This window comes from Epinephelus lanceolatus, chromosome 14 (assembly GCF_041903045.1).
Source record: "Epinephelus lanceolatus isolate andai-2023 chromosome 14, ASM4190304v1, whole genome shotgun sequence".
NCBI lineage: Eukaryota > Metazoa > Chordata > Actinopteri > Perciformes > Serranidae > Epinephelus > Epinephelus lanceolatus.
Genome location: NC_135747.1, coordinates 7,964,112 through 7,988,512, shown reverse-complemented (window position 1 = coordinate 7,988,512; position 24,401 = coordinate 7,964,112). Strand labels below are relative to the sequence as shown.

General features: G+C 41.1%; 2 protein-coding genes across 7 annotated transcripts; one reads left to right on the top strand and one right to left on the bottom strand.

Annotated features, from left to right (window-relative positions):
* Nucleotides 1-358: 358 nt before the first annotated feature.
* ftcdnl1 (formiminotransferase cyclodeaminase N-terminal like 1) lies at nucleotides 359-11,157 on the bottom strand. 5 transcript variants are annotated; one of them, XR_013493257.1, is made up of 7 exons: nucleotides 11,096-11,157; nucleotides 10,046-10,179; nucleotides 8,299-8,394; nucleotides 7,592-7,747; nucleotides 5,688-5,876; nucleotides 1,030-3,656; nucleotides 359-672 (listed from the first exon to the last, which is right to left on the bottom strand). XR_013493257.1 is itself a non-coding variant. In XM_033616765.2 (6 exons), exons 2-6 carry the CDS (start codon nucleotides 10,158-10,160, stop codon nucleotides 3,220-3,222), a joined length of 993 nt encoding a protein of 330 aa, XP_033472656.1. In that variant the 5' UTR covers nucleotides 10,161-10,179; nucleotides 11,096-11,157; the 3' UTR covers nucleotides 359-3,219. The 5 variants fall into 5 exon arrangements, 4 of the variants coding, with proteins under 4 accessions (XP_033472656.1, XP_033472668.1, XP_033472663.1 ...); XM_033616765.2 differs by having other exon boundaries at nucleotides 359-3,656; XM_033616777.2 differs by having other exon boundaries at nucleotides 359-3,656; nucleotides 10,046-10,176; nucleotides 11,096-11,143.
* Nucleotides 11,158-12,125: 968 nt separating this feature from the next.
* On the top strand, nucleotides 12,126-23,898 carry c14h2orf69 (chromosome 14 C2orf69 homolog). Of its 2 annotated transcripts, XM_033617240.2 has the most exons (4): nucleotides 12,126-12,262; nucleotides 12,429-12,733; nucleotides 19,962-20,200; nucleotides 21,206-23,898. In XM_033617240.2, the coding sequence occupies exons 2-4, from the start codon at nucleotides 12,434-12,436 to the stop codon at nucleotides 21,681-21,683; spliced, it is 1,017 nt and encodes a 338-aa protein (XP_033473131.1). In that variant the 5' UTR covers nucleotides 12,126-12,262; nucleotides 12,429-12,433; the 3' UTR covers nucleotides 21,684-23,898. The 2 variants fall into 2 exon arrangements, with proteins under 2 accessions (XP_033473131.1, XP_033473130.1); XM_033617239.2 differs by lacking the exon at nucleotides 12,126-12,262 and having other exon boundaries at nucleotides 12,286-12,733.
* Nucleotides 23,899-24,401: the final 503 nt, after the last annotated feature.

The following is a 24,401-nucleotide window of genomic DNA, read 5'->3' as shown; positions in this document are numbered from 1 at the left end:
CACACAGATGGTGACTCTCCCACAGAGTCATGCATGGTAAGACTGATGGTGGAAAATGATGGGAAAAGACTCATCAGCAGAGACTCATCAGTAAACACAAGTGTCCCATTTGCTCCAAACAGGAAATGACACACACATAAGAAAATTTAAATTCCACCCTGGAGGACGATATGCTGGGATTTATGGTTTTGTTCTCGGCTGGGTGGGGAAGAACTTCAGAAATAAAAAGCTAAATCTCTTTTACTGCAAGTGTCAGATTAGGAAGGCACTGAGCAGACAGGTGTGTTATAGAGCATGTGGATATATTGCCCCAGTTTAACTTGATGCCCCCCTCATGAACATAATACCAGGAAAAATATTTAATCAAAGAATTATTTATTTAATGTCATATTTCTGAAAGATTATCACACACAATTGTGCATAAAAAACAGACTGAAATGGCTATAAATGCAGTTGTTAGTGATCTTAATCAATGCTAGTGATATTAAGATCTACGTTAGGAAATATGAATCCATGTGTAAATTTAGTGAAATGCAATGAACAAGTAAACAGGTCAAAGGTTCCAGTTAAGCTTAATTTTAAAGGGATAGTTCAGATTTTTTTAAGTAGGCTTGTATGAGGTACTTTTTCCAAAGACAACATATTACATACAGCAGATGTCATTCAACGCGCCTCCAGTTTGGAGAAGCGGGTTGGAGTGTGACACGGAAGCTAAACAATGTACTGTTGTGGAGGGGTCAACAACAAACCTAAAAAAAAATCACTATCAGTTAAAGCATACACTATATTTAGATATTTTCACTGTTTCAACTTTATGTCAGACAGTGATTTCCAACAGGAAAATGATGCAGTTCTATCACTCTCTTCAAAGTCAGACTCAATTGAGAAAAATCGTAATTTAACACAGCTGAACACAGGAGCTCCTGTTCTACCACTGCCTCGATCAGTGATTTTGTTTGTGTTATTGTGAGACTTTGGTGTTTAAAGTGGTTAGTTTAGATTCACCACACAACTGAAGCTGTTAACAGCTTCTGCATTGGAAAGGGCTGTCTGACAGAAAAGTCAAATGGTGAAAATACTCTCAATATAAGTGCAAGTAAACTGATATCGATTTCTTTAGGTGGGACTTTTTTAAGGTGGCTATAATGCATTTTGACCCCCCTCCACAGCAGTTCATTGCTTAGCTTCTGTATTAGACTCCAGCCTGCTTCACCAAACTGCGGCTGTGCAGACTGACATCTAATGTGTGTAATACACTGACTGTGGATAAGTACCCCGTGAAACCCCACTTCAAAAAGTCTAAACTATTCCTTTTGGTGCAATGCTGTAAACAATCAAATGAGCATTACACTAAAACTTTTTGATTGACTGTGTGGGAGCCAAGATGCTGTTATATGAGAGTTTAGGCTAACACTAGCAGCTCTATCCTGGTCTTTATTAAAAGCTAAGTTTACACTCTACCAGTCCCAGCCATACTTCTCCAAGACGGTGTAACATTTTTCAACACACTGGTTTGTCTTTAAACATACTGCTTGAACATAAACACAATAAAAAGCATGAATCTAACCTGTGGGTGGCTGACTAAGCATGCTTTTCTACAGGCTGGTAAAGTACCCAAACAGGGCTATGTTACATTTTTATTTATACCCTACTACAATACTACAGCTGCTGGCTCTGCCTTGGAATACAGGAATACTGTCCCTTGTTTCCAAGTCTTCTACCTGGCTCATTAACTAGTGAGGATGCAACATTTTTGCGGGAACTGCCCATTGGTCCGACAGCCCATTGGTCCAACATCCCATTGTTCCGACCATATTAAACCCATCGTTCCGAAGTCCCATTGTTCCGAAATCATCATGATGCCCTGTGGTTAAGGTCTGGTTAGGTTTAGGCACAAAAACCACTTGGTTAGGGTCAGGAAAAGATTATGGTGCAGGTTAAAATGAAAAAGTGGCAAACACATAAGCTGTGAGCCTGCTTCGCCTCAAGCCTTTCCCAGCTGACCCAGAGCCGGTGGCGGCGCACCATCAAGGCAGAAATACGCCCGCCGGGAGCCGTTCAGCACCGTGGAGAGCTCCCCACACAACCCCAACCCCAGAGTTAATAACAGGAGGTCATGGTGTTTCATTCTCTCCTCTCTATGACACTTGTATCTCAACCAGTAGCCTACTTTTGTTGCGTTTGCTGATCCTCTATGGTACACAAATAGGCTACAGTAATAATCACATATTGGAACAACAGGATGTCAGACTAATGGGATGATGACCAATAACATGGACCCCATTTTGCGTGAGACATATAGCGTTAGCGTCAGTCTTTTAACATGTATTGCCATTATGTGTATATCTAAGATTCTTTTACAAGCATTTAAAAACAGGTTAGCTGAAGACAGAGTTGTCAGCCAACACAACAGTTATTGTTAGCTAACAGTGGTCCAGGAATGAGCCCTAAAGCCCGGAAATGAGCTAGCATTAGCACTCTTGGTTCCCTCGCCTGTTTTTTTAATAGGGTTTGGGTTAAATGCGTGAAGTAGGATTTGTGGTTAACACAAGCTTAAGAGACCTTTATGTTTTGTTCTATGACATACATACTGTAGGTCAGTGAACAACCCACTTGTTAATTTGGAAGCCTTTATGTGTCCTAAAAAAGACAGTTGCTAACAAGTTGCTTAATGAGACTACAAAATGTCATCACGCTTAACAGAGCTTTAGTCTTGTTGTATTGGAGATGCTCAATCAATGCGACCATGGTGTACTTCGTTTATAGCCTAACTATTTGTGGCAGCTGCATTTACTCTTCAAAATTCATGAAAGTGGTGTTCATTTGTGAAATTTATGCTGATAAAAAAATGTGTAAGTATCAAACTTCAATCTTTAGGTCAAGGGAACCCTGGTGACTTCGCTGGCCTACAAATAAACGTCCTCCATGCAGCACTCTATTAGCTAATTCTTGCCTACAGCTGATTAAATCAGCTAGCAGCAGTTCACTAAAAGTAAAAAACCTGCTCTTGTTTTCTTCTGTGTGAAATTAAAGACCTATTGAGTCAAAAATGACCTATGAATTTTGAATGGTAAATCTGCAGTGGAAAGTCTGACAAGGTAAGCAATGGAAACAGAGTCGGGCAGAGCTTAACAAAAACAGAATGCACATGGAACTGACATCAAACAAAGATGAGGCACTTTTGCGTGAGGTTTCACTGGTTTTGGCAAAAATTTATATTCACATACGGATCCTATTCTGCTCTCTCCAGAACTCAGCAATCCCTTGAGACAGTGCTAACTCTGCCAGGCCCCTGCATTCATGGGGGGTAAACCCCACCAGCGCGGTGCTCTTGGTGCTGACCCCCTGCCTCCCTGCCAACTCTGCAACCCTCGCTGTGATGAGGGAAGCTGGAGCGTGACAATACGCCTGGCCACTGATGCTGAAACACGGCCATGGTTCACTGGTAGACAGGTGACCAGGTGGGCTCCCCTTCATGCTTTCCACATTACAGGCGATTTCCACAGTGCCCTCATGTGGCAAAGCCAGTACCTGCACCCCGGGCAGGCCCCCTGGGGTTGACTCCCTGATGGCTCTGGCGATGCTTCGTCCCATGGCTATGTCCTGGGTGTCGATAGTGACATTGCAGTTCATGACGTATGGACTAGCCCCAACCCCTGCAGGACATCAGCCAAATGAGAACACTTTCAATATGTTAAACATCCTTTGTCTTTGATTGTCTTTGTGAGACCCTGTGCACCTTAGTGTCATCTGCTATTTCTTCAGCGAGTGCTGTCCTTTCTTTCCCAGGATTACTTTCAACAACTCCATGAAATTAGCATTCATTTTTGATATTGCAGAAAACAACAGCAGAGGAGTAAGCAATTAGAAAGAAGGGATGAAGACCTTCTATAGTGAAGAAAAAGGTTTAGTCTTGCATCAAAATGCTAATATTCAAAATGTGTTGTTCCATTGCATCATAGTGCACTGAGGCTACATTTGATGGAGAAATTGGGATTTCTCCCTGTAAACCCGTTGGAGAACAACAGCAGGTATGGAAAGATGCTCTTGCACTTAGGGATTGACACAGTTTACGTTTTAAGAAGATAAACAAAAAACTCGGCACCAAACCCTATTGACGCAGCACTAGAAAGATCTTCAGATGACACCAAGTTTTTTTTTCAAGTTAAGAAATTTATAGCACTGAGTACCAGAATGTAACACAACGGAAGACAGGTCACACCAGCACCTGTTTTGAAAGGATAAGGCTGTCTTGTTATAATCAGGTCATATGTACACTGAAACAGTGTTTGGTGGCTGTAATCATTCCTTGTGTTCATAATGACCGTGCAGTGACCTCTCCATAGTGTTATAGAGCGTTGGCACAGTGTCACCAAAGCAACAACTATGTCCTGCATTGATGACATATCTTCTTGTTATGTCCTTGTTGAGGACACATCAGGACCCATTAGTGTTTAAGCAACAAACGATATGTGGTCAAATGACCCAGACCACCTCCGCAAGTGGTTTGAGTGATTAGATCACATGGTCATTTACACTTGTATTTAGTGTTGTCGGCTTGTGATCCTATTGCCAAAGACACATTTTAAAGTCTGAACAGGGTCCTAGTGTGACGACATGGTAAGAAATTGAAGGTCAAAAATCTGCAGTCCTTGTTGTGTGAAAATGTACATCCTAAAGTTCAGCTGAAGCTAATGTGGGTCAACCACAGCTCAGCAAGGAGACACAAAAAGGGGTCTTTAGAGTGACTTTGAAAAGTACCAGTGTGATTTAGCTAACTCAGACTGCTGAAGCCTAACATCAGCTTCAGCTGAACTTCAGAATGCTTTTTTCCCAGACATTGTCCCCATGGTTGTACACTAGGAGAAGCTTGTTTTACTTCATTTTCTAAAATATGTTTTGTTGCTGAACCCCATCCACAGCAATACATTGTTTAGCTTCTGTGTTGGACTCCAGCCTGCTTCTCCAAACTGAAGGCGTGTCAGCTGATATCTACTGTAGGTCATACACTGACTATGGATAAGTATTCCATGCAACCCCTCTTCAAAAAATCTAAACTATCCCTTTAATATGTTAATACTAAGCTATATCAGTGTGTTTCCCATAAATCTGTGAGTGTTAGTTTCAGCAACACAGCCTTGATATGGAGTTAATGGCAAAATAGTTTGTCCTGTGAACTTAGTGTTACCTCGACTGCTACTGCATTGTATAGCAGCTAACTAGACAGGTGCTTTTACACATATCTCATTTGGTGGGATACTTCTAGAAAACATTTTCCACAGAATGAGAACTGTGGACTGTGGTTACCCATTTCTCACATTGGAGTCGGGCAGAGAGGGGATAGCTTCAGGGTCAGTATGGACAGGAAGAATGATCAGAGCACCCAATTACTTTTTCAACATACATATGCCATGTGAATATTGTATTTTATGAATCTATCGTTGAAAGGTGCAGCACTTTTGAATTTTTTCCAGTTTAGATTTGGCCTTTAATAGGTCACATAGAGGAGAGAGGTGGCCTGTGGTCGAGCTGAAACAAACATAGTTTTGTAAATACAGAGACAAAGTCACCTGCATTGTATAATCCTGGCAAAGAGACATTCTAACCTTCCTTACAGGCTCAAACATTTACACATGCATGTCTGGCATATCAATTTCAGCTTACACTTCCTGCCAGTTCTGGCTCACCTGTGAGACCAAACCGTTTCTGTGGCTGCGGTCCCATGTCAGGCCTGATTGCCTGCAAGTCTGGCGTCTCCTTGAACCAGCCCATCTCCTTCCTCCTCTGTGCCAGCCCCCGCTGAAGGGGCGAGTCTGCCCAGCCAAACAGGAAGGCACTGGTGCCCTGGACCCGCTCTGTGAGTCCCTGAGCCACAGCTGAGCCCCAGCAAGAACACAAACATGTTAGTTAACCAGTAAATGGAGCGTGTGCCATCACATGCACACTATTTCAGAAACACGAGAGCAATAAGAGCGTGACAGACAAAACACACCTGAGGGGGTGTAGTAAGAGGAAAAAATATGGACACATGGGCTGCTCATTACACACATGCATAAATACAGTGCTTGTTAGTGAGTTTGCCGATTATAAATCTGCTATCACACCACACAGATTAGTATACAGAGTGCACATGTCAGGCATGCAGGCACACATGCTGGGTTACTGCTTGACACATGGTTGCTAAGTCAGCTGGCAAACTGAAACTGATCAACAGCACAGGAAGCTGAGGATGTCACATCATCAGCCACCGGATACACTCCTATAGCCATTATGGATGAATTCATTACAGTATATATATATATATATATATATATATATATATATATACATGGCCGCTTATAAGGAGGTAAAAAGGGGAAAGCTTTCGGGGGAGGGGGCAACAATAGTCATGTTAATCCTAAATATACGCAATGATAACCACATTTTATTTCAAATATTCACCATTACTTATTCAAACAACAACAATAAACATCATATTTATTGTTGCTTTAAAAGTAGCCTGTTTCATAATTAAAACCTCTCTCCTGAATTGACCACAGGTGGCTGACCACATGACCTAAGAAATCTGATGCTGATCTAATCTAACTGTTAGCTATCGTTGGAGTGGAGTTCCTTGCTATGCCAGGACCTGCACATAAATCGGGATGTCAGAAAAGAAAGAAAAATAATATTGTATTAAAAAATATAATATTGTGATGACCAACAGTTTCAGACAGCTGCTCCCAGCCAGGTTGAAGAGGTGAAAGATAGCCAGGAAGCTAATGTTAATGCCGATATCACTAACCAAGAGGTGGATTGATATGAGCAGATTTGGGGAGGGCCCATTCACTGGACCTTTTCCAGGGCCTGGCCATTTCTGTGGGCAGGCCTGTGTTTACACCATAGACCAGTGATATTCAACTTATGGTGGAGGGTGCCAGGTGCCCTATCAACCATTTTTTTAATTCACAATGAAAATAAATTGATTCACACTGGGATTTTTTGCGCTTTGAATGTAAATAAGGTGTCAAAGTGCATTAAAAAGCTTCAAAATACAGCTTGTTTACATTAATAAAGCACCAGGGTAGGCCCCTGTGGGGACACCCTGAGAGAGGTCCATGTTAAGCTCCAAATGTCCTCAAAACCTGGAAAACGCCCCTGCATACGTCTGACCTGTGTGGGGCTGCTGCGACTGGATTTGCCTCTTGGCAAAGATTAGTGAGGACAGCAAACGCTGAAAGGTTAAAAACAGGCAATTCATTTACTGTACTGATAAATATCATTAATGTTTGTTTATTAACTGGCGCCTGACATCCTGTCATTTTGCAAAAGGGGGAAACCATCTTTGGACAACATATATCTACTTTTTTAGTTTGGCCCATGTCCCGTCTGCTAACATGGAGGGGCAGACATTATGTATGACCTGTACTGCAACCAACTAGCAGGGAATGATTGAGATGTTTTGTCACAAGTAATGATTGTGCCCTGAAAGCTAATGTACAGATACAATATGGGATCAAGTCAACAGACAGGGATGTATATCTAAGTGCACTCTCTCACACACTCACTCACACACACACACACACACATGCATGCTCAAATGGCATCTCACCCTGCGCCTCTTTAGCACAGTCCTCCACTCCCACTTCTTCCCCCAGGGGGTAGATGGGTATGAGGTCGACAGCACCCATACATGGGTGGACCCCAATGTGTGTGCTCATGTCGATCAGCCCACAGGCTTTCTCACATGCAGACAGAACTGCCTCCCCTGTAGTACAGCAAAACAATATAAAACAATTCATCAAACATACCGTCAAAGCAAAGTCCTGGAGTGATGGGTAGGAAAATAAACTCTTAATCGAAAGCAGTCATTTTTTAAATTTAATGTTTTGTCTTCTCTTCAGCAGAAATGCTGATAGCAGCCTAAAGAAAACTGAATTCAATATGATTAGAATAAAAGATTTGGTGACTTTGGGCAAATTAGGCTAATTTATTTGTCTTCAGGAGTGAGTGTAGGACAAACAAATGTAAACCTCAACAGCTCGGGCTGCATTGTCAGAAGGTCATGTTCGGGATAAGCATTCAATGAGATAAACTTTTCACTGTGATCTTTGCCAGAAAAATGTTCATCCTGAATTTTTTGTGTTTAAATCCCTGACAAAGCTCCCTCTCAGAGGATTGGAGAGCAGCGGACAGAGACTGAATCCCTGCTGCAGAAGCACCGCTGCAGCAAGTAACTGACTCTGTTCTTCCCTCAAGAGCAGGAGAATGAATGTAAAACATGATATTTCACCACAAATGTAAAAGGTGCATACTTACTGATAGAGTCGATACTGGCCACAATGGTGATAACAGACCGGTTGTAGTCATGGTCATTGAAGATGTTCAGCACTGTGGTCCCCTTGCGTCTAGCACCTGATGTATTATTGTATAAAAGTACAGAAGTTACTCATCAGCATCATCACAGGGTATTCTGGTGGTGTCAGTAAAATTCAATAATGTGAAACTGGAGAATAGTATGATATGGAAGATTTGTCTCTAAGATGAGGTTAGCTCCCAGGTAGCCACGGCTGAGTGCTGGCTGACTTGGCTGTGTTCCGGCTCCATGGTGTCACATGTGAGCCAGCTTTGGCCCATTTAATCTTACCAAATCTGGCCCAGATGTAGGTATTACAGATATGGACCTATTCTGTCTGGCAAACGGCAACTGGATGAATTGGCGACCAGCACCAAAACAGCTCCTGGCCAGTTGATGGTTGCCAAATCCTGGCCCGAAGAACCATTTTAAACATGGAGCTATCCTGGCTGAGACCAAGCTGCTGGGTGAAACGGCTGTCAGCACCAACACTGGCTCTGGCCTGTTAATTGTTGCTGAATGTGGACCTGATTGGGTATGGTAGACATGGGCCTACCCTGGCTGAGACATAGCTGCCGAACAAAATGGCAGCCAGCTCCAAAACAGGCTCTAGCCTGCTGGTGGTTGCCAAATCTGGGCCCGATTGGGCATGGTAAATGCGTGCTTATTCCAGCCGTGACAGGGCAGGCAGCTGTTTTATCATTGGTTTTAGGGATTTTAGGCTCCTTTGGGTTTTATAGTAGCCTGTGAATTAACAGTTAACTTCTGCTGTGTCTCACATCACATACTTCTTTGCTCATACTTATTTTTTGGAGTGCATGAGTGCATTCATGCTGGGAAGTATGGCAAAATGCAGTGCACTGTAAGTACCTGGATGGTTCACGCTTAATGGTCAAAAAGGTGAGTGTGGAACGTTAGATACTTCTCACCCTCAATGGTCACTATTTTGCGTACGTAATAAAACGGGTGGGATCACAAACCTATTTTGAACTTGTGGAATGACAGCCAACTACTGCAGTGAACAATGAAGCACTGTACTAACATACATGTGGATTTTTCACAACCATTATACTGTTGTCAGATAAAAGCAAGCTAGCTAACAGTGGCACATTTTTATCATCAGACATTGACATTACATGTGTTGTGGCATAAATTATATAGTCTATGGTTATAACAGCAGTCATAGCTATCATTAACCTAGTAGATCAGCTGATGATGGAGCCAGCAGGTATCAGCCACTGACATTCATTACGTGCTTGAAAGCACACTCATTTTTTACAATACATAGCTAAATACAGAAGAGAAGTAGTGTGCATCATATCTTGTGACTGTTATCACATCTTGTGACTCTATGTTAAGTACACAACAGCTGCGTTTGATTGGAGATAACACTACCCTGTCAAAATGTATGCATTACAGAAGTAACTATGTAGTGTACACAGTGAACTGCATGTTATATATGCATGATATGGAGCACAGCCGTGTAGTCTTTGGACCCTTGTTGGAGCTGGCTGATGCTGTGCTATGTTTGGCCAGTCCACATTTGAGGGGCGAGACTTAGTGAAGGGTCAGGCCTTCTGCAGGGGGCCCCAGGTGTAGATCGAGAATAGCCTCACCCTCCCAATGTTTAATAGGTGATTGCGGCTCTGGTTTTTACTGAATATACCCAGACCTAAATTCTTCAAAGGATACAAACATAATCACACTCACCTTCGGTGTTGTATAAGGCTGCCTTGGCCACAGTCTCCACCAGGTCTTTTCTGCGAGCCTCAGAAACGTTGAGAAGACATGCCACCAGTCTTCTGCCAAAAGAACTTGAGGCCATGTTTCTTCCACAGCTGCTGCTGAAAATACAGGAATGAAATATGAAGTTCACTGACCAGACTACAGTTAAACCAAAAGCTATTGAACAGCCAATCATATATATATTATTCCACTCAAAGCCAAATGTATCAGGACATAAATGAAGCTAGGAAAATGTTCTTTTCAGCCCCTAAGTACATGACAACAGATGATAAAGTATGTCACTTCTTAAATGAAAACTTGAATTCATAACCAACACACTCAGAGGTGTTGTTTCTACAACCTCACTTGTTCTGGTATCATTATCTTATGGTAGCTACTGTTAACAATTTGCTCCCTATCTAAAAGTGCTGTTACTGTTACCTCTCTATATGAAGTTTTTCTTTTAATTGATTGCAAGGCTACCATTAACCACAAACTGCCGGATCACAACTGTTCATTCAGAATGAAAAGTTAGCTTTAATGATAATGCCATCTACAGACAGTTTGTGGAGCTGCCTTCTGCCATGGGATCAATAAATAGAATACAGTAACAGTTGTTTTTGCCCCTAACGAAAAAAACGGACCCCTAAAGAGAATTACCCATGGGAATCTCGGAAACATAAGGGTAGTCTCTGTGAAATATGTTTTACATAAGTAGGATGATGAAAGGGCTTCAATCTAGACAGGATCTAAAAGTGACAACATTTTATACTGTCGTCCAGTGCAGCCAATGGGAATCACTTCTCTGAGTAGTGTTGCTCCTCATCAGTGCTGACAGTTACAAACGTGTTCAAAGTCCAAGCGGGACAAAACTAACTAACATGTATCTAAAATCGGTCCATAAAGTATGTCATACTTGCGTTACACTGAACGATCATTCAGCACTGACATGTGCAGTGAATTCTCTGGTGTTGTACCACGGGGAAAATGCGCAATTCGCAGATTTCTGTACATAAACACCAACACAGCACTTACTTCTGTGCAGCTGCTGGCAATCCATGCAGGGATAAACACAAGTGGACTTTAGCATTTGTAGCTAAAGATGAGACAGTTTAGAGCAAGATGATTCACTCCTGTTTCCAACCCACTTTGTCTTACGTACCTTTTCCTTCTTCTTCCGTTTTCATCTGTTGACTTTTGGTTGTATGACTTATCCTCTTCTGTGCATGAGAGCAAGGAGGCATATAAGCCTATGGTGTTTAATGGTTGTGTTAATGGTGTTACGCATTGGCCAAAATGTTATATATACTATTTGTGAATACTCAATAAATGAATGAATGAATACATAAATAAGGGAGAGGGGTGGCTTGGGGTGTGTTTTATTTATTTATTTGTTTATTTATTTATTTTTTAATCTTGACCCTCTTTAAGCCTCCCTCAGTGATCGGGGAAGAATTCATGACCTTCCCTTGATTTTCATGCCAAATTAAGGTATTGGAGCCAGTGCAATGAGCAAACAGCACGGGGGCTGAGTTATCACCAAAACAAGGCGACTTTCTTAAGCAAAATGCTAATTCTCCTTTTAAACAATATCATCATCATCATATAAAAATGCCTTTGAAATCTGCCTGTTAAAGTTGTATGTCCTTCAAAATAAAAAACTTAAGTCCCTCCTCACTACTTAAAAAAATATTCACCACGCCTACCCTTTTTGCACTACCTCCTACCCCTTCATAAACAACGAATAGTCCTTTAATAAATAATTGTATCTGTTGATTTGATGTCCTGCATTTGTTTGTCTGTAATGTCTGCAATATTTATGTTTACGCTTTTTCATATTCATCCGAGAATGTAGTCCCTTCTGAATTTATTTCTCTCTTACATTTCATCTATATGTCTTTAACCTCAGCCCTCGACTCACTGTACAGTCCGGCGTAGTTACGGACTCGTTAAAAACGGAAGTAGATAGGAGTGCATCATCTCACCACTTTCCACTCTGACGTATCTCTGGAGTCAGAAAAACAGACATGCGCAGAAGTGCTAGTGGCTTGCTGGCAGCTAAGGGTGGTAGGTGAGCTTTGACAAACAGCGCCTCTTCGTGGACAAAAACACCCATAACTGTCAGAATTAAATACATGTGTGAGTTTATTGTTTAACTGCTACAATGTGAGACAGGCGACGAATATAGCAGAGGGTGCAACTGTAAGTATTTGGGCTCTAGCCACACATAGACTGTTTGCTTTGACTTTAGCTTAAGATAAAGATGCTAACAGAGACAGCTATCGTTAGTTAGCTAGCTGACAGCAGCAGCAGGAACATGGAGTAAGTGCGTAGAGAAGGAAAACGCCAAATCATTTTCTTATTTTAGAGTCAATGCTAGCCGCTCGAGCAGTTGCGGTGGGCATCACTTTGATATCTGTGGCCAGAACGATGACCTCTGTGGCAGCAAAGACATCCTCTGAATCCCGGGGGCTTCACGCATCGGCCAGCCGGGATGCACACTCAGGCTGCCCGCGACACAGGCTCCAGAAGCTGCTCGCGGTGCCAGGATACGACCTGAACCGAGTTAACGACCTGCTGCTCCTCCGGCCTGATACAGACGGTCACACTGCTACAGAACCAAAGGAGAAGAGCAGCAACAGGCATGTTGTGTTCTTTCACGGAGATATTCAGGTGAGTGTGATGGAGGGTATGAAGACATGCGGCTTGTGGGGTCTATTGATCTCAGATTTCCAACAAAAGGATGACGACTGGCCTAACTGAACGATTTTCATTAGTTAAAGTTATTACTGAGACGGGGTTGTTATAATATTTCCATTTGGTGACACCCACAGTAAACACAGATAGGTAAATGAAACCTGTGCGGGGGCTCAAAGTCACACAGTAAAAGGAGATAGTAGCTCAGTGAAGTCAGATAAGTATTACGGTCGTGACCCCTCTGACCACCTGACAGTGTGTAAAAGCAGCTAATGTTTTACACAGGTGATTTGGAAAGGTGTGGATCACACCCACTAAGCTTTTTAATCCTTGACCAAACTTTACAAAGTCTCACTCTAATAAATACATACTGACCTCCTGAGAAATGTGTTTCAAATTATGTATTGTGTCATTTTATGGTGATTAATATTTTCCTTTTTTGAGTTTGTGCATGCAGTTTTAAAGCAATTTAAAGTGATAGTTCAGAGTTTTTGAAGTGGAGTTGTATGGGGTAGCTATTTATCTATAGTCAGTGTATTACATACCGTTGATGTCAGTCGGCACGCTCCCAGTTTGGAGAAGCAGGCTGGAGTCCAACACAGAAGCTAAGCAATGTATTGCTGTGGATGGGGGTCCGCTACAAAACATATTTTAGAAAATGAAGTAAAACAAGCTTCTCCTAGTGTACAACCATGGGGACAATGTCTGGGAAAAAAAAACATTCTGAAGTTCAGCTGAAGCTGATGTTAGGCTTCAGCAGTCTGATTTAGCTAAGTCACACTGGTACTTTTCAAAGTCACTTTACAAATACCCCTTTTTGTGTCTCCTTGCCCGAGGGGGGTTGTATGGGGTACTTATCTATAGTCAGTGTATTACATACCATAGATGTCAGTCGGCATGCTCCCAGTTTGGAGAAGCAGGCTGGAGTCTGACAAGGAGGCTAACCAATGCATTGCTGTGGATCGGGGTCAGCAACTAGAATTATTTTTCCCTCACCTTAAGAAGTCAAACCTCCAAAGAATCAATATCAGATTAAGTGTAGAACATATTGAGAACATTTTCACCACTTTACTTTTCCATAAAACAGCCTGTTCCGATAAGGAAGTTGTTAACGGTCTCAGTTCCCCATCTATGCTCTTGTCAAAAGCACCAGACTCCACTGACAGAAACAGTCATTTAAGCTTGCTAAACATGGGAGCTGCTGCTTCCATCAGTAGCTTGTGTGTCTCTGGTGAATGTGAACCAACCCTTTAAATACCAAAAACACTGCTTTTCTCAGTGGAGTCTGGCTTTGAAGAGTTTGATATGATGGCTTCACTTTGTGAAAATCACTCACTGATATTAAGGTAAAGCAATAAAAGAATTCTGAATACAGTGTACACTATCCTGATATTGATTTTTTTAGGTGGCTTAAATACATTTTGTTGCTGACCGCTCCACAGCAGTAGATTATTAGCTTCCATGTCAACACTCCAGCATGCTTCTCCAACTGACATCTACTGTATGTAATATACTATCTGTGGATAAGTACCCCATACAACTCCACTTCAAAAAACCTCAACTCTCTCTCAAAGGCCCTACACAATTTGTGTCACTGTAGCTGTATTTCTTGAATGTTCAGCCACCTGGCTTATGTATATGAAAGCTAAACACCCTGTGACATTTACAAGGTAATGATCATTTATTTTGCAGATGTAAAAAAAAGTTTACAGCATGTGACATCACATGGGTGTCAGGAAAGGTCACCAGCAGACTCCTCCTTCTTTGTTTTACTGCTTTATAAAAACAACTCACTAAACCCAAAGAATCACCTGCATGTTATTAATACACAGGGAAAGAGATTTAGGCTTGCTTGCATTGAGATTAGTAGTGTGTAGTTAATTTTGCACAAATTATTATTAATTGTCACAATGTACAAAAAATCTGCAGCTCAAAAATCATACAGGAGATTGAAAACAGTAAGTCTGAGAGAGGTTTTTAAGAGATGAAAGCCGATATTTGACCCTGTCGCACTTGGCTGCTTTTAGCTGCATTGATATCAAGTTAGGTTTATTTATACTGTATGGGGGAGACTCTCTAGTGCTCAGGAGTAAGTCTCAAATTTTATATTAAAGAAGCACTTTCCAGTGCCAAGTGAAAGCATGTCAAGCAGAGTATATTGCACACAGGTACAGCTATGATACCGCATAGAAGAGAGGACCATAATTGGAGACCATGCTGCAGGGAGATGGTGCACCTGCTGTATTTATGCCACCTTTAGCTATGAGTTGGATCAGCTTTGTGTAAGAAGCACTACGTTACATGACAAAACTGAACATGGTAATCTGAGCGGGAAAATGACCAGACTACAATTCCCAGAATTCCTCTGTGCAAAGAGTTTATGGGTAGAAATGACAAAATAAATGACAATTCACACTGTAATAAGACACTGCCTACTGTTGTGATGTATCATGACACAGGCAGCTATGAAATACAAACATGCTCAGTGTTTCAAAATAGCTTTTTAAATAAAATAAAGAGGAAAACATACACAACATCATTCACAGAACACCAGGAATTGAAACTGTGTAACAGTAATGGGTCAGTACAGCCAAACTCAGCAAGTGCAGTGACATCTGGTGGTTTGTTAAAATTAAAGACGCCCTTCAAGACTGGAGCAGGAGCACTACAATACCTCTCTTATTTTTAATAGTCTTAGTCTCATGTGTGCAATACCAACATTCCTGCATGTTATAATTAAATACTTTTATTTAAAATCACTGCATTAGATGTGTTATGTTACATATTATGTTACAGTAAAATAATCAATATTAAATGTGTTGTCCAAAAGATATGAAATATTTTATAAAGATGAAACATGACAGGACGCTAGTAGTTTAGACTAGGTGTCCACTGTGGGCTCTTGTGTTGTAACTTCATGTTTGATATTTATGTAACATTTCGCATCACCATGCAATGCGATTGAATAATGATGTTCGTGACATTAACCCATTACTTTTACTACATTATCTCATGGTACATGGTGTACATTTAAACTTAAGATTGATTATGTTAATAATAATATTAATAACATACCAAGAATCGCAAATTTGCTGTCTCGAACACACACCTTCTCACACACACACACACACACACACACACACATGCGTCCTCCATGCCAAAATTCATCCTCCTAGGGCCGACCGACAGACGGAGAAACTTATAGAGCTGCTTGTGGCAGCTAATGATATGATAATGTTGCATAGCTTGACAGTATTAAAAAATTAATATGAATCCTACTTATATTCAGTCAGTAACAGTACTGTAACAAATGATACAAACTAAAGCGCACACTGACTGTGGCTGTATCACTCTAAACCTATTTAGATAACTTTAAGCCTTGTTGTAAATATGGTGCTGCTTCAGTTTCCAGCCCATGGTGGGGGACGCTGATGCTCACTTTGGGGTTAACCCCCTTCACTTCACCCAGCAGCTGGGAAACAAGACATGGGAACTTTTGCTGTATGTTCAGGAGCTACAGCATTTATTCACAGACAAACTGAAACATTGTACATTTACTAACACTTGACAATGTTACAGCTAAGTTCCTCTGCTCTGAGCTCATCCACCATCACTCTTTCTCATTCACATAGTGCTACTGCTAGCATCAAAGCTTGCACCTGGCATATTACAAGATGTTTTCTTCATCTCCTCTCCTTTGCATGTGTCACATGTAGCATAGGGCAGCATGGTGTTTCTGAGGCTTTGGTTGGTTAGATTGTGTAGCATTTAAAAAACAGCAACCTTCTAGTAAGATGCCTTTCTGTAGAGTCAAAATATGAACCACACTAAAATCAAACCTACTCACACAGAAGGAACAGGTGCTCTTACTGGCTACAGCATAACAGGCCTCTTAGCCTTCCAAGTATCCTCCATAATATTAAATTCATTGCTTCAGTGTGTCTGACAACTCAGACAGAATCACTTTGATAACAAAATATATCAAATCTAAAGATACATGGTTTACATACATGGACAGGGTTTATCATCATGGAGAGATGTGCCGCTCATACAGGCCACATTTTCTTCAAATACATCACTGATTTCTAATACGGCTGCATATTTTGCGGCTTCTTAATGATTATTGACTGTGATAGATTTAGTTATTTTGATTTTATTGTCTGTCATAAGGATATTGTAAGCTCAAAGCTCACTTAGTTGTCAGAATCCTCAATCACGATCCTTTGTTCAGTGTTTGGAGCTGACCCAGGTGCCATCATGTGACCTAAATGAGGGTTTTTGATCATTATACTATCTGCTAAACGTCAAGAATGAATATTAATGCTCAGATATTTAATTCTTTTCATTACCATGCTGTTATTAATGTGTCACTATAGTATTTTGCAACTAAGACAGTATTTTTCTTGCATTTCTAAGTTGTGTGTTTCTATAAATAGATTCAATAAAAACACAACAACAAATACTACTAGCACCCAGATCTCCCTGCTCATCTCCTGCAGTGTCTGAAATTAACTTTTTGACGTACCAGCCAAGAGGACTGGTAGATGAAAAAATCCACTGGCCAAGTATATTTTTTACAGACCAAAATAATAAATTGCCTTTTTGTGTGACATATACATTTGTATTAGTACATTTCATTGAGATAATGAGGTGTTATGTTGAATGCAAACTTAAGAGTCCAAAGCAAAAAAAGAAAAAAAAAATTGTAATATATTAAACAACTCATCACCACAGCCTCAGTATGTGAATAAGTTCCCTGGTAGACATGTGACAAGAGTGATGCAGTGTCAGTGTCAAGAGCTGAAGGAGTGAAGCCGTAATGCGCTGCCGTTAATGTGGGAGGCAATAAAGAGTTTATCATCTTGGTTTAGACTACAGAGCCTATGCATTATTACTTAATTACTGTCACAAGTATGGGGACAACTTATAACCCTTGGCTACACATTAGCGGAAGCTAGCGGCAGACTGGCGTAAGCAATATTTTAGCAGATCAGCTGATCAGCTTGCAGCACTGTTAAGACGTGCATAAAAACACCTCTGTAGTTTATGTGTGTCTGTGAAACTGACACTGACAGCAGAGCAGCCCCTAAATGACACCAAAATATGATAGAGACTCTGCATTGTTTTTTATTACATGATTATTTACCCATTTACCTGTCAGCATGGCGGGTAGCCCTAGGAGATTAACCCACCAAATGGAAAATTTACCAACATTTGGCGGGGTTTAATTTCGGACCCTGATTTCCAGCCCAAATTGTGTCATCTAGCATATTTTCTCTGGCTCTAGGGCTGTTGCTTTAAGTCCTTCTGTATTTTCGTATAACGGCACCACCAACACCAAGAGTATAGAATCTCATCTAGAGAGAGACTCACCCCTCTCTCTCATGCAGATATAACTGATAAAACTGTGAAACTAAGCAGTGCTGATAAAATATGAACACAGATTCTGTCTCAGCTCAATTGGTTTCAAAAACATATTTTATCTTAACGTTTAACCATAATTCAAAATTATTTGTTACCAGCTGGCCGCCATATCACGTTCTGTGGAAGGACGGCCAAGTTTGCATTACGTCACCCACCAGCAGGAGCATTTATTGATCTGGAATGGCGCAGTACATTCTGGTACTTGTAGGTTTTGTACCTCTGGAGCAAAAGCAAATGCCACAGCCCTTTTCCTCTGTTTTCTCTGGTCATATAGCACCACTTTCACTAGTATCTACATCATTCTACTGCATTGACAGACCAGTTTTATGAAAAGACCGTATTTTTAGCCGTGAAATACTTTTTTAATGCATTCAATGTTTTGAAGCTTTTTTTCAACCACGGAGTAGCAAACATTAGTCTTGAAACTGAAGTCAGCATTTCCAGTTATCTGACCTTAGCTGTCATGTTACCAATATTAGAAACAAAAAACCCCCCGTCAAAACAAAACAATCACAGTCAAATGCAGAGTGTCCTAAGAGGACATATTTTGTCCTTAAGCCACTATTTTGGATGTGACCATGAGAGCAGAGGAAGTTAATGCTTTTTTAAGTGTTTTGAAGAGCAGAGCACTTAAAGCTAAACTTTTCTGGATGGGAGCACTCGGGCACATTTTAGTTTTCCCCCAGAGACATCTGTGCGTGCGTGCGTGTGTGCGTGCGAGCGTGTGTGCATGCGTGTGTGCGTGCATGCGTGCGTGCGTGCATGCATGCGTGGGATGAATCTGCAGAGCTGACCAGCAGAGAAGCAGAGTGTTTCTGAACATGTGTGCGGTTCTGAGTAAACTGCTTTAAAGAATAGGTAGTGTCTATCCAGCCTGTACCAAACATCCAGTAGCCTCAGCTGCCAGATTATGCTGTCAGATTATGCAAAACTGTCTCATCAGAGGCCTTTTGCTTCTTTTTATAGCATGTGGAAGGAACACTTACAAATCAAGTGTTAAAAAAAAAAAAAAAGATTAAACGTCACCCATTTGTTTTACTTTTTAATTCCTTTCAAGAATTCAAGAACTGCTCTCATTTACCAAAGCTTCTCTAGTGCCCAATCCATCTATTCATTGTCCTCATTTGCAATTCATTAGGCAACTTTCCAGGCATGTGTTAATATTCCCACAGTGTGCTGGTATTTGCCAGGAGACGTTCGTATGCGCAGGATGCTGTCACAGTGATGTTTCCATGTAAATAAAATGAATGAGGTCATTGTGCTCAGGTTCATGCAGTCACAGTCTGACAGCAGACTGAGGAGATGCTGCTGATGGAACGAATTAAGAGTGTCAGAGAGAGACTGATGTGTGTGATGTTTTTAGTCTGACTCTCACCATGGCTGGAGAGGATGGAGGGAACATGCTTTGGTTGGTTCAGAGGTAGAAGCCAACATTTGTCAGTGAAATACATTTATGATTTTTAGAAACATCTTTTACTTTTATAGGATTTTTATTTTTGATTTTTATTTTAATCCTTTTTTTATCCTTCCCTCTAAGTTTTTTAACCATTTTAAGCCCCCCCAAAAACCCTAGCTAGATAAGTTGATGTCAAAACTTTATCTTGCAAAGCTGTGTACTTGCAAACTGTCAGATTATGGGATGTACATATCGGTATACTCTTGGACACAAACAGATGCAGAGTGACAATGCGTATATATCATATATTTCATGCTGTTCCAGTGGGGTGAAAGTTGTATACTGCAGCTTTAAACAACCTATTTCTGTGTGTTGTTTGTGCAGAATTTCCAGGAGGAGATGGCTCTGCAGCCTGAAGGAGCGCAGTGGCTGTCCTGGAGTCTGGAGCAGGTCGCCCTCATCCTGGGCCAACGTTTCCCTGACCGACATGTGTGGGTGGTCAGAGCCTCCCACATGTATCTCCACAAGTTCAGCTGCTACCATAACTTTGTGGAGAGCAACATGTTCGGGGCACCAGAGCACTCACCATACTCACCTGACTTTGGAGCATTCAGCCACCTCAGGTTTGTTTTTTGTTTTTCTTCTTTGATGAGTTTTGCCAATCTGAATTACAGTTCCTGTTTTAACTTGCCTTAATATTTGCACATTATCAGTTATGTTGAGCCTGAGTTTGGTCTCTTGGGGGCAGCAGAAACAAGCTTTGAACACAAGACTGAAATATTATCGCCTTTTAAGTTGAAATGGAAAACATATTAGCACCTTGTTGCTTATTTACAAATCCAGTAGACACATAGCAACGTTATTATTCAGTCAGAGTCATGTTTGTGTCCACAGTATGGATGTAAGTCCTTTATTCAATTTTTACTTGCCCCATGTACGATTTTTTTTTTATCAGCTGTTATCAAATAACAACAAATACTGGATTTAATCATTATGAAAAACAGTTCACTTTAATCCACCCTACTCTCAAACATGCGGCATACTGCGTAATGCATAGCTGGAGTTTTGTCCACATCGGGCCATCCTTATTGCTGAGCCCCGGTATTTTAGTCTTTACCAACTCCTGATAGAAATTTCTGTCTCTTAAACTGCTCAATGCTTCGCTATGTTCACCAGCTAGTCACTAACTGTGTCTGTCTGCTGGGCAGGTAGTGTACAGTGTGTTGTAATATTGATTATAGTAACTGTAAGTTTATTTAGCTTACAGTCTCTTATTCCATAGCCTTTCAGACATAAAAAAATCTTAGAAATAGTTATTGCCTCAGCTTTTACTGATTATAATTGTTATTTACTGTATTTGCCTGAATTGTTGGAGCATCAGTTGTAAAGACCTCTGCATTGCTTATGTCTCATGTGGTAAACCGAAAAGCTGCACTTGGGAAAAGGAACAGTGGTCACAAATTGACTCTTACCACAACTGACTGAGAGACACTAAAGAGGATATCTGCTAAATGACCTCTGACAGACTCGACACAGCATTATCAGCTTTAGCAATTGAGTATTTACTGCATGGTGACTGTATTGTAAGTGTTATAGTTAGTGTGTCTGATCAGCATTTCTGATGGCAGGGCCCTGCTGAGCCACGGGATGGAGCGAGCCAACCTACCAAACCCCCTTCAGCCACAAGGAGGCGCTGACAGCATCCCCTCAGGGTTTTCACTGACTGTGGTGGGCTTCAGCAAAGGCTGCGTGGTGCTGAACCAGATGGTATATGAGCTGGCCGGGGCCCGCGCAGACCCTCAGCTGTCGCACTTTGTGAAATGCATCTCGGACATGTACTGGCTGGACGGCGGGCATCCGGGAGGCAGCGAGACCTGGGTGACGAACAAGCAGGTGTTGAAGGAACTCGCTGTCAGTGGAGTGTCAATTCACGCCCACGTGACCCCTTACGAGGTGTGTGACCCAATGCGGGCCTGGGTGGGCCGTGAGCACGGATACTTCATTAAGACCCTGGAGGAGTTTGGCGCCTTTCCAAGTAAGAAGCTGCACTTTGAAGACGAACCCCCCTCCATCGACAACCACTTCAGGGTCATCCAGGATTTTTGAGTTTGGTGTGAATTGGCTGTGAGCACTTATGTACAGATTGTCTTATTCGCTGGTCTTACCTCATTTTTTTTCTGATTTAAGGGCTCAGAGTTTAGAGCATATGACAGATGCTGGTGTGTTGCCCTTTCTACTGCTAAATGCACTTGACCTGAATTTGAATGATCCAGGGGCCTTTCTCCTGCTCCCAGTGGTAGAGTGGTTTGATATTAAGACAGACACCAGACTGAACCGGTGTACTGAATTTAATACTAGGTGTCACACGTGACTCAGCATCCATTTCCAAGTGAAACTTAATAACACCGTGTCCCGAAAGCCAGCGAGCGTCCAATCATAGTCACATCACATAACACTGGAGCTCTCATTGAATCCATAAAATATCAACTTTTGTTACATCATGTAAACAAACCACATCCCTGTCAGCTGTGCACACAGATCAGACCAGAGATGTAACCACTTAAAAGATGGGTAAGTAGCCAACTTGCTATGTTCCTAGGTTTGTACTTTGGAAAACAGAAAACACATTTTATATTGTGATATTTACTGTAAGTCATATAAAATATAGCCAGCAGCAAGTAGGTTGTTATTAGAGTTGGTCATTTACTAGAAACTGTCAGCTCCCCAGCGATCTCCCTCCAGCCAGCTGACACCTTATTAAGGTTTTCGTAGGGACATGAGGGGATATTGTGTAGACAACTCCTCATTCTCATCCTCAACTTCATGACTCGGTTGTTCTTCGTCCATTACGGCGCTTTTAAAGCAAGAGACAGGAGTAAATAGAAACAGGGCATCTGACAAAAGTTAAGCTCTAAACAGTGCACCGCTTCACTTGTGGCCAGTTTCAAATCCAAAATGTTGTCATATTGGTGCAGTTTTAGATTTCTTGAGTGACTAACTCTGCCAAGGCTCATCTGGTCACCCAAAAACACACATGAACTTTCAACTGATCAAACACAATGTGCACCGCTTGTCCCTCCTCCGACCTCTATTAAAATTTGATCTCCTTGGTGTTGCCGGCCTCAGCTTGGCAGTAAATTGTGCACAGCCTGTTAGACACTCGTTGCTCCTTTATTGCACTTGTAAACATATATATTAATCACATTGTCACATTGCTTATTACTAATGTAACACAAGTTGGATTTAGTGCTGTGATGCCCTCAGCACAGGTTGCAGATGTAGGCTACTTTTTGAATTTGTGGGACTTGTCATGATGACAAACACATCAATCAATCAATCAATCAATCAATCAATTTATTTGCCGGCTCACCTGGTTTGCATCAAATCAAACCAGTTTACACTCATAAGCCCGACCGGACCGGCAAAACTAGAAACCCAACTCTACCCAGTGGCCCTGAGTAGGGATATGCAGGTAAGAAAATGGTCTTCCTTCTTTATTCTTCAGGCTAAATGTAACTTTGTACATTTGATTGTGGCTCAAGCTTTAAGCTGCTGCAGAGCTGTGGATTTAGAAACAGGGATGATTCATGTTGTTTCAGTTGGATTTTGCTTACGCAGGAATTTCTCTAATTTAAGGTGTATAAGATGTGTTATATTTCTTTTAATTTCTGCTGTGATTTTTAATTAATGTATGTTTGGCTGAAGCAGAACAGCTTATTACATTGTGTTTATACCTGCACTTGTGTTGAGCTAATTTTAGACCTGTGAATGTCTGAGTGTGTGAACTTGATGTTAGTGTCAGGTTCAGACGTCATCAGTTGGTTATTCTTGATTGTACTCAAATGTTTGGCCAAAGAATGAAGCCAAGTATTTGGTCTGTTGACATTCCTTTAGTTTTATCCCAGTAGTGGACTGTTCGTTAATAAAACGTCACGTAGCTGCACTTTTGGTAAAAAACTGAGCAGCTGATAACAAAGTCTCACCTCGAGGTCCATTTTGTAGCTGTTGTGGAGCTTTCAGTCATATTACATGATCTTTTTCAGCAAATGGAGCTGATTGCTTTTAACTCCATCCTGCTGATGAAGACCATGTGGACCTTAAGGGGAGATTTTGTCAACTGTTCTTAAGTTTAAGAATGAACTTCATATTATATCGACAACATTCTTCGACACTTCATCACTTATAAATATTAACAAAGCATGTTTACTTGCTGTCTCTTTGATTGGACATTTCCCCACTACACATCTTAGTTTTGTTTCGAAAATATACCAGATTACCTTTCAATTCATTTAATGACCTTTTGAAAAAAAAAAAAAAAAAAAAAAGCGAAGTAAGTTGGGAGACGTATTAACCATACGGTTTATTTAATTTTCTGTTTGTTTTTTTTTTCTTTTTGTCAATGTGGCAGAAATGCCACATTATATATTCTTTTTATTGCAACGTAATGCTATGTAAAAACACACATATTTGCTAGTGTTGTGGGAATGTGTCAGCATGTGTATTAATTTCTGTATGATGTACTCTGTATGATCTCTATGTGAGCTTATATAGCGTCTTTGCACTATGCTGATGGCTGTTAACTCATTTTGCTGAATGTAACTTCGAATCATTCCATTATGTTTACTACTTGCCGTATGCTGCGCTGTTCTAATGGACAGATAAGATTGAAGCTTTTAAGGTGTTTACAAAGTGCACAGCCAAGACAACATGCATTATTTTGAATTTCCTGCTTGCTAATTGGTATACATTGTCACTATGCTATTTTGCCCTGTTAACTCTCAGCCAGTGATTGAGAGGATACTACAGAGAAAAGTGTTTGACACT